This window comes from Nicotiana tabacum, chromosome 13 (genome assembly GCF_000715075.1).
Source record: "Nicotiana tabacum cultivar K326 chromosome 13, ASM71507v2, whole genome shotgun sequence".
NCBI classification, from domain to species: Eukaryota; Viridiplantae; Streptophyta; class Magnoliopsida; order Solanales; family Solanaceae; genus Nicotiana; species Nicotiana tabacum.
Genome location: NC_134092.1, coordinates 61,521,800 through 61,538,648, shown reverse-complemented (window position 1 = coordinate 61,538,648; position 16,849 = coordinate 61,521,800). Strand labels below are relative to the sequence as shown.

At 33.1% G+C, this 16,849-nt stretch overlaps 1 protein-coding gene across 1 annotated transcript; it reads right to left on the bottom strand.

Moving 5' to 3' along the window:
- Positions 1–12,394: 12,394 nt before the first annotated feature.
- On the bottom strand, positions 12,395–16,352 carry LOC107780792 (uncharacterized). The gene is made up of 5 exons (XM_075228800.1): positions 15,959–16,352; positions 14,965–15,817; positions 14,384–14,550; positions 13,540–13,745; positions 12,395–12,421 (listed from the first exon to the last, which is right to left on the bottom strand). The coding sequence occupies exons 1-5, from the start codon at positions 16,350–16,352 to the stop codon at positions 12,395–12,397; spliced, it is 1,647 nt and encodes a 548-aa protein (XP_075084901.1).
- Positions 16,353–16,849: the final 497 nt, after the last annotated feature.

The following is a 16,849-nucleotide window of genomic DNA, read 5'->3' as shown; positions in this document are numbered from 1 at the left end:
ATCAATGGTAACAGTTTTATAACCGTTACAATAGCCATATACAGAGACGGTTTTGAAACCATTACAATTAACCGTTTCAGTTGACCTATTGTAACGTTGAATCTTGGAACGCGTCCCAAACCGTCCCATTATCCCTACAGGGACGGTTACAGTATCTATAGCTACGGTTTTGAAAGGGTTGCCATAAGCCTAATTTCTAGTAGTGTTATTTGAAGCTCTTATTGAATTCTTGATTATTCCCCCTTGTATCATTATTCATTCTATTGAGATAGTGCTTAGTTTTACATACTAGTACTATTCGACAGTACTAACGTCCCTTTTGCCGGGGACGTTGCATCTTTAAATGGATGCAGGTGGTTCTATAGCATGCAGTGTTGATCGGCGATAGTGGTACATCCTCTTCCCAGCAGACTTGGTGAGCCCCACTTCATCCCTGGGTCACGTATTGTATCTTTTGTTCATATTATTATCACGTCTCGAGGTATAGCCGCGGCCTTGTTGCCGGCACTATCATAACACCCTTTTGTATATTTTAGAGGCTCCGTAGACACTATGTGGGTTGTACATGGGTGCTAGAAAAGTCAAACAGTTTATGTTGTGTTTTGATCTCTTGTTTTACTTGAATAATAAGAATGTGTGTATTTTTGAACTTTAAAATGATGTAACCAATGAGACGATTTAGTATTGTATATATGAACTTCCTATTGTTTAATTAATGAAATCATGTATTCTCTTGGCCATGGGTGAGTTGGATAGAAAGTATCTACAGGCTTGCTCCCCGAGGTAGGGGCGTGACACTCAAACTGTTAAAAACTAGAAAGCATGTCTACATTTCTGTACTGTCTACAAATTGATTATTGGATCTTTCTCTGCGCATTTGCTGTTATTATCTGGAGTTGGACTGTACCTATCTGAGCTCGTCACTGCTCTCAACCCAAGGTTAGTCTTGTTACTTATTGAGTACATTGGGTCAGTTGTACTCATACTACACTATGCACTTCGTATGCAGATCCAGGTACTTCTGGGCACCGCAATTGCTAGGTTTGGAGCTTCATCTGCTTGGAGACTTTTGAGGTAGCTTCTTTGGTATCCGCAGACCTCGACTCTCCTTCTTTTCCTTTATTTAGCACTTTTCTATCTTTCCAGACAGTTGTATTTGAAGTCTAGACTGTATTGTCATTTCGATGCTCATGTACTCAGTGACATCCGGATTTTGAGAATGTTGTATGTGAGTCGCAGTATTTCTTATCGACTATTTATGAGAGTTATTATTGTTAAACCTATTTTATCTTGTTTTCAATTTAAAAATGCGTGGTTATTTGTGGTTTTCGGGTTGCCTAGTACTGTGATTGGCTCCATCACGACATGTTGAGTTTTGGGTGGTGACATGATTTAAATGTAATTATACACTCTGTCATGTTCTTCATTTGCATATCATATCTCAGTCTTTGTTCATCGTTCATCGCTACGTCACATGTTATTATTGCTTTTTTCATATGTGGAGTTGTTGGGCTGAGTGGTATGAGATTGTGAGCCCTCGAGACATGAGAGGTTGATGACTGAGATGTGTCGTAGAGCCGAGTTGATTGGGATTGGGCTGCACGGCGCAGCAGGCCATACTGGCTTTATTATGAGATAAAGCCATATCATGGTATATATGAGATAGATATGAAATATTCGACATAGATATGTTTCTGAAATATGGATTTATGAGAAACTAGCATGAAAAATACTAGGTTGGAAGAGGTAGATATACCTCAAAACAGAGGTAGATATACCTCAAAACCTTGATTTGTTAAACAAATGCACTATTCCTAAAATCCCTATTAGAACAATCTATGATTATGGATGGTTTGTTAAACTCTCTTCTAAATAACTTGTTAAAACAACTGAGCAATCTTTAGCTTTAAATTCGTCTGAACAGACTATTCGTTTGTTAAACAAGCATGATGTAGATGTTTATAGAAACTAATATAATTATCTGCATATTGGTATGGTTCAAATTGCTTTTAAGCCATTAACCCTTAAAGGGTTACCAGAGATATTTTTGGCTGCTCTCAGAGATGCCAGAAATTTAAATTTTAGACAGTCTCTGATGGGTTCTATTGAATCTACTGTTGCCTACGGCCCAGTATATTTTAATACTCAACCCAATCTGCAATTATCTCTATCTGATGTTAATATACTTGATGCATTAACATTAAATGTGAAAACGCATGGTTATAATTATGCGCCTGGTTCTGAACTTATATGTTTATCGTATAGGATTTATTTTAAATTGCTATCTACGTTAAACCCAAGATGTAAATTATATGATACATCTGATCATACCATATTAGTGGAAACGAATTTTGCAAAGTCTAAGGTCACCACGATGAGACCTATTAAGTGGGAAGAAATTAATTTTCCAACTACATGGACTTTGGATTCGGTTATATCCCCCAATCAGATAACTAATGTTGTCAGTAATACTGAGTATTCTCATATTACTCAAAATCCGGATGGTAGGATTTGCATTCAGTTTGATGATAATAGTTCCACTTATAGTAGACAGTCATTTTCTAATAATAGACTGTTGCCTACTATTAGTTCTAGTTATAACAGACATTCCTTTACTAGTCGTAGACTGTTACCTGATATTCAACACATTTCTCCTGTTGAACCAGTCTATGGACCAGCTAGAAATCGTGCTGCATCTCTACACACAATTTCTACTAAAGTAGGTGATAAACCTGTTGAAAGGGTTAAAATTAACCCCAAGACAAATATTGTTCAGGATAGTGATAATATTTCTGATAAGGATATTCCTTCTGCGTCCGAGATGGATTTTGACCTAAATGATATTTAAATGATTTCACACCAAATTGATTTTAGTCCAGGGTCACAAGTTGGAGGTTATATTCAAAAAGAATTTTTCAGTGAAAAATGAAACCGGTTTAAAACTTGATTTTTTGATACTTATAGTAAAGAAGATTTAAACAATATTTCTCAAGAATTTTATGAAACTTGTGCTTTACATAATCAAATTATGTGTTTTGTTCCTTGATTTATAACCACATATTTATCACATTTTATAAAAGTTTTAGAAAGATCTTATAAAGACGGGAGTGGAAATATTACTAAAGTCATTTACCCTCCTCAAGCACCTTTTGTTTTACCTAATAATACAGGTATTACTTTTACTGCATTTCAAAAATTTATTGATGAAGATATTGCTGCAGTTAGCATCGCATAAATTAATAAATTAATTTCTCAAAATAATTATTTGAGCTTATATATTAAAGTTTTGGGAGAACAGATTAGTTTTCTTGATAAAAAACTTGATGATTTAACAGTTTTGATAAAAGAAATGAGTACTAGCAAGAAAATAACTGATATTGCCTCTACTTCAGGAAGCAAATCAGAACCTCAAATTGTTTTTACTCATATTCAAAGACCTCCTGAGATTCAGGATTTTAAATTTAAATCTTTAAATGATTTAGAAGAACTTCTTGATAAAAAGTTATCCGGTTTGAATATCAAACCCATTGATTTATCAAAAGATTTTGCTGATAAATTAGATACTACTTTTGACTATAAAAAGGATGTTTTGTCAGAGTTTAATAAACTCAGAAGTTACCCCAAAAAGAATAGTAAGTTTGCAGATAGCGGATACGCTGATAAACCCAGAATGCAAACTTATTATTACAACCGTCCAACTCCTCAAGATGTTTTAATAGAGGAACGTGATTGGAATCAGACTAATACATCTTACAGTGGTCCCGAAATTTACGAATGGAATCTTGATGGATTAACTGATAGACAATTGACTATTCTTGTACATAGAATGCTTATGTATGCAACTATCTGTAAAAGTGTGAAAAATACAGATAGAAATATTTGCAGAATGATTGCTGCAGGTTTTACTGGCCAACTTCGTGGTTGGTGGGACAATTATTTGACTATCGAAGAAAGAGCAATAGTTATTAATGCTCAAGCCACTGAAGAAGGAGTTGATAACTTAGGAATGACCCTAGTGGCAAATAGAGAAGATGTTGTTTATACTCTTATTCTTACTATATTAGAACACTTCAACGGTAGATTTACCAACCAGAATGAGACTGTCCGTACTCTCCTTAATGGCCTTAGATGTAAGACCTTAGGTGAGTTTAGATGGTATAAAGATACTTTTATAAGTAGAGTGATGGAACTAACAGAAAATAAGCTTGAACATTGGAAAGCTAAGTTCATAGATGGCCTTCCCTCTTTATTTGCTGAAAGAGTTAGAAAGATTTTAAGAGGTAGTTATGGTGAAATTTCATACAGAGACTATACCTATGGTAAGTTGATAGGAATTTGCACACAGGAAGGGTTAAACCTGTGCAATGAATTAAGATTGTCCAGACAGCTTAAAATGGATAAGCTTAAGGAAAGAAACCAATTAGGGAACTTTTGCACCCAGTTCAGTTTACCCGAGACTTCTACTCATAAGAAGAAGAAACATAAGTATCATAGATACCCCAACCAAGACAGTCCTTATAGGATAAAGAGACCTAGATATAGATCCAAAGAGGAACGAGAAGCTAAGAAAGCCTATCGCAAGTCTACTAGATTTACCAAAAATAGGTCTAAGAGAGATCTTGCTGACATTAAGTGTTACAAGTGTGGTAAATTTGGCCATATAGCCCCGAATTGTAAGCTTCAAAAGCTGAAAACCTTAGGACTAGACGATTAGTTACGTGATAAGGTTTATGGTTTGTTATACACTTTTGGATCAGAATCTGATTATTATTCTGAGTCAGAATCCGAAGCTGAAATAGATTTACTTGATTTATCTGATAGTGATAAAAATATTGATAATACTTGTACAACTTGCAAAGGTAATACATGTACTTGTGATGATGATGAATTTTATAAATTGCAATCACAGTTTCAAGATTTGAACATGAAAACTATTACATATGATAATGTAATAGAACTTTTAAAAGAAGTTACTGATGAAAAACTTCGTGAAAAAATTATTAATTTGGCTGCTAGTTCAAGTTCTAATTCAAGTCCTAAGTTTGCAAAACCTTTTGAAAAAGAATTTGAATATTCCCCGCCTTATTCTTTACTAGAGGTTAATAACCGTCTTTTAAATAAAAATACAACTCCAGCAAGAGATTCTGCTTTCGATGATTTAAAGATTGAAGTTGAAAACTTGAAATGAGAGATCAAATCTCTTAAACAAAATCAAATGATTTGTGATCGTAGGATTACTCAGATTGAGAAAATCAATTCTCCAGCTGAGAAATCTAATGATAAAAACAAAGGTATTTCTGAAAATGATATTGAAGAAAAACCTATTAGTTTTAATCCTAAACATGATATGTTTTTAGGAATGATGCAAATTATTACTGCTCATAAATGGTATATCAAATGTACTATTCTCATTGATAATAGTTTTTCTATTACAAACATTGCCATGATTGATAGTGGAGCAGATGTTAGCTGCATTCAAGAAGGTTTAATACCTACGAAAATATTTTCAAAAAACTACTCATATGGTTAGATCTGCATCCGGACATGCTTTAGATATAAAGTATAAATTGCCTAATACGGGTATCTGTCAGAATAAAGTCTGTATTCCCCATTTCTTTTTCTTGGTTAAAAACCAGTTATACCCTCCAATTATACTTGGAACACCATTTATTAACGCAATTTATCCTTTTACTAGCATAGACTCGAAAGGTTTTACTGCTACTTATAAGGATAAAGAGATAAGTTATACTTTTGTTACAGATCCAGTAACTAGAGATATTAATGCTTTAATTGATATGAAGCAGAAATATATTAATTCTTTGCAGTTAGAATTGTTTAGTATGTACTTTGAATTCTACTAAAGTACAGGAAAAGATCAAATTGATCTCCGAAAGTATTGCTATTGATATTTGTGCAGAACATCCTAGTGCTTTTTGGAATAGAAAAAAGCATATTGTAACTCTGCCTTATGAAGATAATTTCTCTGAGGATGATATTCCTACTAAATCTAGACCTTGTCAGATGAACGCGGAATTAGTGGAATTCTGCAAAAAGGAGATTGATAACTTGTTACAAAAGGGTTTGATAAAACCCTCAAAGTCTCCTTGGTCTTGCACAGCTTTTTATGTTAATAACGCAGCTGAAAAGGAACGTGGTATTCCTAGATTAGTCATTAATTATAAACCCTTGAATAAATATTTGAAGTGGGTTAGGTATCCTATTCCCAATAAAAGAGATTTATTGTCAAGGTTATATGATGCCAATATATTTTCAAAATTTGATTTAAAATCTGGATATTGGCAGATTCAAATATTTAAAGAGCATACTTATAGAACTGCTTTTAATGTTCTATTTAGGCAATACGAATGGAATGTTATGCCTTTTGGTTTGAAGAATGCCCCTTCTGAATTCCAAAAAATTATGAATGATATTTTCAACCTCTATCTAGACTTTATTATTGTTTATATCGATGACATTTTGGTATTTTCCAAAACACTTGAAATGCATATTAAGCATTTAGATATTTTTAAAAGAATTGTTATTCAAAATGGTTTGGTTATCTCAAAATAAAAAATGAGTTTATTCCAAACTAACATTCGATTCTTAGGACATTATATTTGTCAAGGAAAGATTACTCCTATTCAAAGATCGATCGATTTTGCTTCAAACTTTCCTGATGTTATTACTGATAGAACCCAGTTACAAATATTTTTGGGAAGTTTAAATTATATATCACCTTTTTATAAAGATTTGTCGCGTGATTTAGCCCCCTTATATGATAGGCTAAAAAAGGATTATAAAAATCCTTGGACTGATAGTCATACTACTTTGGTTAAGAATATTAAGCAACGTGCTAAATCTTTACCTTGCTTGACCCTTGCTAATCCTGCATAGTAAAAGATTATCGAGACAGATGCGTCTAATATTGGTTACGGAGGGATTTTGAAACAGATAAATCCCAATAATAAGCATGAATATCTGATTAGATTCTACTCTGGTAAATGGTCTGAAGCCCAGCGAAAATACGCCACTGTAGCACATGAAATGTTAACCATAGTAAAATGTAAAAATTTCAAGATGATTTATACAATCAAAGGTTTTTGATAAAAAATGACGCACAATCTGTTAAATATATGTTTAACAAAGACTTTAAACATGATGCCTCGAAAATGATATTTGCAAGATGGCAGGCTCAATTAGCCCCTTTTGATTTTGAAATACAATATAAAAAGGGAATTGATAATTCTCTGCCGGATTTCTTATCTCGTGAATATTTATAGGATGGAACCCCCTGGGGTAGGGGAAGAGGTAGAGGTTGGGGAAGATCATCCCCACAGTCCAGAGGAAGATCATCACCTTCAGGATCGTCATACGGATCCACATCAAACTCCCCAGTTATACAAATGGGAAGAAAGAGTTTAACCAATGAGAGGATATCTCTCAGAGAAGAATCATCGATCGGACCATCCGTCCATCTGGAAGATATTCCAGAAGATAATCTGTTATACGTACATTTGCAGGCATATTTGACTGCTCAAAAACAGAAAGATACTTCTGCTAAGCAAAGTGATACTTTTGCTTCCATTACAAAAGATGACAATGATGATATCAAGTCATATGAGAAAGTGTCTAAAAAAGAAATGATATTTCTTTTAGAAAATTCTGATATTCAGAGAAAATAAGAGCCGTGGAAGATATTCCAAAGGTATTTGATAAATGGATTATATTATTCGGGTGAGTCATACAAAACCCGCTCTTATTATGAAACAATACTCACCAGTACTGGCAGTGCAGAGTTTCATCACTTTTCTGGATATAGCACAAATGAGAACGTTTATAACTTCTCGAAAATTATAATTAAACAGATTATATCTGTTGAAGACTGGGGTATATCCACAATGAAAGAAAGGCAGATAAGCCTTAACAAATCTCGAATGAATTTCACCTATTGGGATTATATCCAGGCATTTGATAAAGTGTTATACTACAATAATGATCGACACAAACATACTTGGTTTATTAAAGTATGTGCAAAGATATTTGCAGAGGCTATTCCTAATTAGTTTCTAAACTGGTGGTCATACCACGGTCCGACAGTAAAAATTTTACCTGATCCATTTCTCATGTTATATAAAGAATGGATAAAAATTTCCCCTTTTATAAACAATTTATATCACACAGATCATATCTGTTACCCAGAAAAAATTGACCAAATTTCTTTCTTTCTGGAATTCTCTATTTCCTGGATTCATAAATAGACTCCAGAAGTCGGATTCACCGAAGAACAAGTCCCGTGCTTATACAGGACCTTTTACAACAACTTTTGGGATAAACTAATGAAAAAGGATCCCAAAACAAAGACATTATATGGTCAAGAGCTCTTGGATTCCATCAAAACGAAAATCCAAGAATATTCCAGCAAACCTCAGAAAGAGGTGATTGATGATAGCTCAGTACGGCATATTGCCAGAAAGATCTCCTTTCAGGAAGGAGATAAAGAAGAAATGATTAGCAACTACTTGGAAGAAGTCAGAAGAAATTTACTTCATTCTATTAATCAATATGAAAAATCAGACACTTCTATGCAAAGTGAAACCAGCAACGATGATATCGCTGAAGATTCTCAACCCTTTGAATCAGAGAAAATACTATCTGATGAAGATTTGCAGAATGCGGAAGAATTCCTCCGCAAAATGAAAGAATCAGACAAAAGACCAGCACAGTGAAACAACTGGACCCCACAAACAATAGTGAAGTCGCCGGACCCACAGCACAATGAAGCCGCTGGACCCCACTCAAACAGTAGATACACTGTTCATCAACAGTAGATACACTGTTCATCAACAGTAGAAATACTATTTTGTATAGTAAAAATACTGTAACAGGGACCCACGGGACCCACTTTTTACTGTTCATAGATTCTTTTCTTTTTTATTTATACGTTTCATTCGTTCAGAAGAAGAAGAAGCGAACGGAGACCCTCTCTCTCTAGAATTCTCTCTCTCTCTCTTCAAAGTGTAATTAAGAGTTTGTAGTTTGTTGATTGTAACAAGAAGAACAAGTAAATAAAGTTTTCAGTTCTTCATCTTCAGGCCTTGCATCCCGGCCAAAAGGTACTAATTTCTTTCTTAGTTAGTTTTTCTTCTAGTCTCTCCTCTCTGGCCGTGACGATGTCCGGCTAAGAGACTTCATATCTATGTTGAGTATCTAACTTCTCTCCTATATAAACCATGAAAGAGACGGCATCTATTTAAATATAAATGAACTTTATATATAGAGTTTTGACTTGGTGTCAAGATGGTTGGTACAGTCTAATATAATACTGCTCTTATTGGCTTTGCCTTAGTGGCTTCGTCTAGCCAGCCGTGAACCTCAGCCCGATTATGGAGTTAAAAAGGGCATCTTCTTTCATGGTTAGAACTGCTAGATACATGGACTCAATAAAAGTATGTATTATATTACGACAGACCCCTTGCTTGAGTAAAGGTTATAACCTTCCATACAGTCATTAAACTACATATAAAATTCAAGTATATTTCAATTCTTATATCCTTACTGATTGTGCGGATTACTGCCAGTCTTTAAATATAAGGGTACTAAATTAGCTAGATTAAGAATTCTCAAATATGTTAAAATAGAAATCTTTAACTGGTGGAAACCTCGGTGGACATATAAAAGTCAGCAGAGGTGCGAAACAATTCCAGTTCCCGGTCAAACAGTGATTTCTGTTTTAGCTTAGTTGAGAAGGCTGTGCGGATTACCGCCCGCCACTTGATCCTGTTATAATGGTATCAGAGCCTAGGTACTTTCATGGTATATATGAGATAGATATGAAATATTCGACATAGATATGTTTCTGAAATATGGATTTAGGAGAAACTAGCATGAAAAATTATATTATTATTATTATTATTATTATTATTATTATTATTATTATTATTATTATTATTATTATTATTATTATTATTATTATTATTATTATTATTATTAGTATTATCGGGCGGTAGTCCGCACGGCCATCCCAATCTAGCTATTTGAAATTAACTAATTTAGTCAGTCCGAGAGATCACCGGATTAACAGGAACTGGAATTATTTCGCACCTCAGCTGACTTTTATATGTCCACTGAGGTTTCCACCAGTTAAAGATCTCTTATAGACTTTCTAAGTAGCTAATTCAGTATCCTTACGTTTAAAGACTGGCGGTAATCCGCACGGCCAGTAAAGATAAGAGTCGAAATATATAAGAATTTTTTATATATTTTGATGACTATATGGAAGGTTCAACCTTTTACTCAAGCAAGGGGTCTGTCTTAATATAATACATACTCTCATTGAGCCCATGTATCTAGCAATTCTAACCGTGAAAGAAGATGCCCTTTTCAACTCCATTTAACGGGCTAAGGTTCACGACTGGCTAGACGGAGCCACTAAGGCAAAGCCAATAAAAGTAATGCTATATTAGACTGTACCACCATCTCGAAACCAAGTCAAGAAACTATATATAAAATTTATTTATATTTTGATAGAGGCCAGATCTTTCATGGTTTATATAGGAGAGAAGTTAGATATTCAACATAGATATGAAGTCTCTTAGCCGGACATTGTCACGACCAGAGAGGAGAGACTAGAAGAAATACTATAAGTAAGAATAAATACCTTATGAGGCCGGGATGCAAGGCCTGAGTACGAAGAACTTGAGATTTTATTTACTTGATCTTCGATTACAAAGTAGTACTTACAAACTTACAATAGAGAGAAAGAGAGAGAGAGAGAGAGAGAGAGAGAGAGAGAGAGAGAGAGATTTAAGAGAGAGAGTTTTTCGGCTTCCTCTTCTCTCTGAACGAATGAACCTATAAATAGAAAAAGGAAAAGAATCTTTAAACAGTAAAAAGGGTCCCACTGGGTCCCTTGTATAGTGTTTCTACTGTATAAAATAGTGTTTCTACTGTTGATGAACAGTGTTTCTACTAGCGACTGGGGTCCGGCGGCTTCACTGTGCTGGTCGTTTTTCTAATTCTTTCATTTTGCGGAGGAATTCTTCCGCATCTTGTAAGGCTTCATCAGATAATATCTTCTCTGATTCAATAGGTTGAGAGTCATCTGCGATATCATCGTTGCTGGTCTCACTTTGCATTGAAGTGTCTGATTTCTCATATTGATTGATAGAACGAAGCAAATTTTTTTTTTTACTTCTTCCAAATAGTCATTAATTATTTCTTCTTTATTCCCTTCTTGAAAGGAGATCTTTCTGGCAATGTGCTGCACTGAGCTATCGTCAATTTTTTATTTCTGAGGGTTGCTGGAATATTTTTGGATTTTTATTTTAATGGAATTCAAGAGTTCTTGACCGTATAACGTCTTTATTTTAGGATCCTTTTTCATCAGTTTATCCCAGAAATTATTATAAAAGGTTTTGTATAAAAAAGAAATTTGTTCCTCGGTGAATCCTATTTCCGGAGTCCATTTATGAATTCAAGAAATAGAGAATTCTAGGAAGAAATATATCTATCAATCTTTTCTAAGTAACAGATATGATCTGTGTGGTATAACTCATTTAGAACTGGTGAAACTTTCGTCCATTCTTTGTATAACATAAGAAATGGCTCGGGTAATATCTTTATTGTCGGACCGTGGTATGACCATCAGTTTAAAAACCAATTAGGAATAGATTTTGCAAATATCTTTGCACACACTTTTATGAACCAAGTGTGCTTATGTTTATCATTATTGTAATAGAGCACTTTATCAAAGGCCTGGATATAATCCCAATAGGTAAAATTTATACGGGACTTGTTAAGGCTTATCTGCCTTTCTTTCATTATGGATATTTTCCAGTCTTCAACGGATATAATCTGTTTGATGATGATTTTTGAGAAGTTATAAACATTTTCGTCTGTGCTATAATCAGAAAAGTGCTGAAATTCTGCACTGCCTGTACTTGTGAGAATAGTTTCATAATAAGAACGGGTTTTGTATGACTCAACCGGATAATATAATCCATTTATCAAGTATCTCTGGAATATCTTCCAGGGTTCATCTTTTCTTTGTATCTCAGAATTCTCCAAAAAAAATATCATTTCTTTTTTAGGCAATTTTTCATAGGACTTGATATCATCATTGTCCTCTTTTGTAATTGAAGCAAAAGTATCACTTCGCTTTTGAGCAGTCAAATATGCCTGTAAATGTGCGTATAACAGACTGTCTTTTGGAATATCTTCCAGGTGAATGGGTGGTCCTATCATTGAGGATTCGCCTCTAAGAGATATCTTCTCATTAGTCAAGCTTCTTCTTCCCATTTGTATAACTGGGGAGTTTGATGTGGATCCGTATGACGATCCTGAAGGCGATGTCCTTCCTTGGGAATGTGGGGATGATCTTCCCCTTCCTCTACCTCTACCTCTGCCCCATGGGGGTTCCATCCTGCAAATATTCACGAGATAAGAAATCTGGCAGAGAGTTATCAATTCCCTTTTTGTATTGAATTTTGAAATCAAAGGGGGCGAATTGAGCCTGCCATCTTGCAAATATCATTTTTGAGGCATCATGTTTAAAATCTTTGTTAAACATATATTTAACAGATTGTGCGTCAGTTTTTATCAAAAACTTTTGATTGTATAAATCATCTTGGAATTTTAAAACACATTTAACTATGGTTAACATTTCATGAGCCACAGTAGCGTATTTTTGTTCTGGATTTCAGACCATTTTCCAGAGTAAAATCTAATCAAGTATTCATGATTATTATTTGAATTTATCTGTTTCAAAATCCCTCCGTAACCAATGTTAGACGCATCTGTCTCGACAATCTTTTGTCATGTAGGATTAGCAAGGGTTAAACAAGGTAAAGATTTAACACGTTGTTCAATATTTTTAACTAAAATAGTATGACTATTAGTCCAAGGGTTTTTATAATCCTTTTTTAGCCTATCATATAAGGGAGCTAAATCACGAGACAAATATTTATAAAAAGGTGATATATAATTTAAACTTCCTAAAAATCTTTGTAACTGAGTTCTATCAGTAATAATATCGGGAAAATTTGAAGCAAAATCAATAGATCTTTGAATCGGAGTTATTTTTCCTTAACAGATATAATGTCCTAAAAATCGAATATTAGTTTGGAATAAACTCATTTTTTATTTTGAAATAACCAAACCATTTTGTATAACAATTCTTTTAAAAATATCTAAATGCTTAATATGCATTTCAAATGTTTTGGAGAATATCAAAATGTCATCAATATAAATAATGATAAAATTCAGATATGGATTAAATATATCATTCATGATTTTTTGAAATTCAGAAGAGGCATTCTTTAAACCAAAAGGCATAACATTCCATTCATATTGCCCAAATGGAACATTAAAAGCAGTTCTATAAGTATGCTCTTTAAATATTTGAATTTACCAATAACCAGATTTTAAATCAAACTTAAAAAATATATTGGCATCATATAATCTTGACAATAAATCCTTTTTATTGGGAATTGGATATCTTATCCATTTTAAAAACTTATTTAACGGTTTATAATTAATAACCAATCTAGGAATACCACGTTCTTTTTCAGCAGCATTATTAACATAAAAAGCTGTGCAAGACCAAGGGGATTTTGAGGGTTTTATCAAACTCTTTTGTAACAAGTTATCAATCTCTTTTTTGCAGAATTCTAATAATTCGGCGTTCATCTGACAAGGTCGAGATTTTGTAGAAATATCATCTTCAGAGAAATTATTTTCATATGGAAGAGAGACAATATACTTTTTTCTATTCCAAAAAGCACTGGGATGCTCAGCACAAATATCAATAGCAATATTTTCGAAAATTAATTTAATCTTTTCCTGCACTTTTATAGAATTCAAAGTATCAAATATATTCATACTGAATAATTTTAATTGTAATGAATCAATATGTCTTTGCTTCATATCAATTAAATAATTTATATCTCTAGTTACTGGATCTGTAACAAAAGTATAACTAATCTTTTTATCCTTATAATTAGCTGTAAAACCTTTTGAGTTTATGCTAGTTAAAGGATAAATAACATTAATAAAAGGTGTTCCAAGTATAATTGGAGGGTATAACTGATTTTTAACCAAGAAAAAGAAGTGAGGAATGCAGACTTTATTCTGACAAATACCAGTATTAGGTAATTTAACTCTATGTCTAAAGCATGTCCTGAAGAAGACTTTACCATATGAGTAGTTTTTTGAAAATATTTAGTAGGTACTAAACCTTCATGAATGCAGCTAACATCAGCTCCACTATCAATCATAGCAATATTTGTGATAGAAAAACTATTATCAATTAGAATAGTACATTTAATATACCATCTATGAGCAGTAACAATTTGCATCATTCCCAAAAATATATCATGTTGAGAATCAATTTTAATAGATTTTTCTTCAATATCATTTTCAGAAATACCTTTGTTTTTATCGTCAGATTTCTCAGCTGGAGAATTGATTTTCTCAATCTGAGTAATCCTATGATCACAAATCATTTGATTTTGTTTAAGAGATTTGATCTCTCTTTTCAAGTTTTTAACTTCAACTTTTAAATCATCGAAAGAAGAATTTCTTGCTGGAGTTGTACTTTTATTTAAAAGATGGTTATTAACCTCTAATAAAGAATAAGGAGCAGAATATTCAAATTTCTTTTTTGAGTTTTCAAAAGGTTTTGAAGAACTTGAACTAGTACTTGTAGCCAAATTTATAATTTTTTCACGAAGTTTATCATCAGTAACTTCTTTTAAAAGTTCTATTACATTATCAGATGTAATAGTTTTCATGTTCAAATCTTGGAACTGAGATTGCAATTTATAAAATTCATCATCATCACAGGTACATGTATTACCTCTGCAAGCTGTACAAGTATTATCAATATTTTTATCACTATCAGATAAATCAAGTAAATCTACTTCAATTTCAGATTCTGACTCAGAATAATAATAATCAGATTCTGATCCAGAGGTGTATAATAAACCATAAACCTTATCACGTAACTCTTCATCTAGTTCTAAGGTTTTTAGCTTTTGAAGCTTACAATTTGAAGCTATATGGCCAAAATTTTCACATTTATAACACTTAATATCAGCAAGATCTCGCTTGGACCTATTTTTCGTAAATCTGGTAGACTTGCGATGGGCTTTGTTAGCATCACGCTCTTCTTTGGACCTATATCTTGATCTCTTTTTCTTATAAGGACTGTCTGGGTTAGGGTATCTATGATACTTGTGTTTCTTCTTCTTATGAATAGAAGTCTCAGGTAAACTGAACTGGGTGCAAAAGTCTCCTAACTGATTTTTCTCCTTAAGCTTATCCATCTTAAGCTGTCTGGAGAATTTTAACTCATTGCATAAGTTTAATCCTTCTTGTGTGCATATTCCTATCAATTTTCCATAGATATAATCTTTGTATAAAATTTCACCATAGCTACCCCTTAGATTTTTTCTAACTCTTTCAGCAAATAAGGAGGGAAGGCCATCTATAAATTTAGCTTTCCAATGTTCATACTTATTTTCGGGTAATTCCATTACTCTACTCATAAAATTATCTTTATACCATCTAAACTCGCTTAAGGTCCTACATCTAAGGCCATTTAGCAGAGTACGGACAATCTCGTTCTGATTGGTAAATCTACCATTGAAATGTTCTAATATGGTAAGAACAAGGGTGTAAACAGCATCTTCTCTATTTTTCACTAGAGCCATGCCTAAATTATCAACTCTTTCGTCAGTGGCTATTGCATTAATAACCATTTCCTTTTCATCAGCAGTTAAATAATTATCCCACCAGCCACGAAGCTGGCCAGTAAAACCTGCAACAATCATTTTGCAAATAGTTCTATCTATATTTTTCACACTTTTACAGATAGTTGCATACATAAGCATTCTATGCACAAGAATAGTTAATTGTCTATCAGTCAAACTATCAAGATTCCATTCATGAATTTTGGAACCACTATAAGACGTATTAGTCTGATTCCAATCACGTTCCTCTATTAAAACATCTTGAGGAGTAGGACGATTATAATAATAAGTTTGCATTCTGGGTTTATCAGCATACTTACTATTCTTTTTGGGATAACCTCTGAGTTTATTAAACTCTGACCAAACTTCATTTTTATAATCAAAAGTGGTATCTAATTTATCAGCAAAATCTTTTGATAAATCAATAGGTTTGATATTTAAACCAGATAACTTTCTATCAAGAAGTTCTTCTAAATCATTTAAAGATTTAAATTTAAAATCCTGAATCTCAGGGTGTCTTTGAACATGAGTACGAACAATTTGAGGTTCTGATTTGCTTCCAGACGTAGAGGCAATATCAGTTGTCTTCTTGCTAGTACTCATATCTTTTATAAAAACAGTTAATTCATCAAGTTTTTTATTAAGAAAACTGATTTGTTCACCCAAAACTTTAACATATAAACTCAAATAATTATTTTGAGAAATCAAATTATTAATTTCTGCGATTCTGACTGCAGCAACATCTTCATCAATAAATTTTTGAAATGCAGTAAATGTAATACCTGTATTATTTGGTAAAACAAAAGGTGCTTGAGAAGGGTATATGGCTTTAGTAATATTGCCACTTCCATATTTATAAGATCTTTCTAAAACTTTTATATAAAGCGGTAAATAAGTGGTTATAAACCAAGGAACAAAATACATAATTTAATTATGTAAAGCACAAGTTTCATAAAACTCTTGAGAAATATTATTTAAATCCTCTTTACTATAAGTATCAAAAAACCAAGTTTTAAACCGGTTCCATTTATTATAAAAAAATTCTTTTTGAATATACTTTCTTGCTTGTGACCCTGGACTAAAATCTATTTGGTGTGGGA

Bases quoted from the DNA above. Each gene is read 5' to 3' on its own strand.
- LOC107780792 (XM_075228800.1), bottom strand. From the start codon at position 16,352: ATGAGTACTAGCAAGAAGACAACTGATATTGCCTCTACGTCTGGAAGC. The intron at 14,551-14,964 runs ATCAGAATCTGA...TGATTTAAAAGT, and splicing joins GGTTTATTATACACCTCTGG to TGAAGTTAAAAACTTGAAAA. The intron at 12,422-13,539 runs GTTATTAATTAT...GAATATTTGCAG, and splicing joins AACGTGGTATTCCTAGATTG to GATGGAACCCCCATGGGGCA.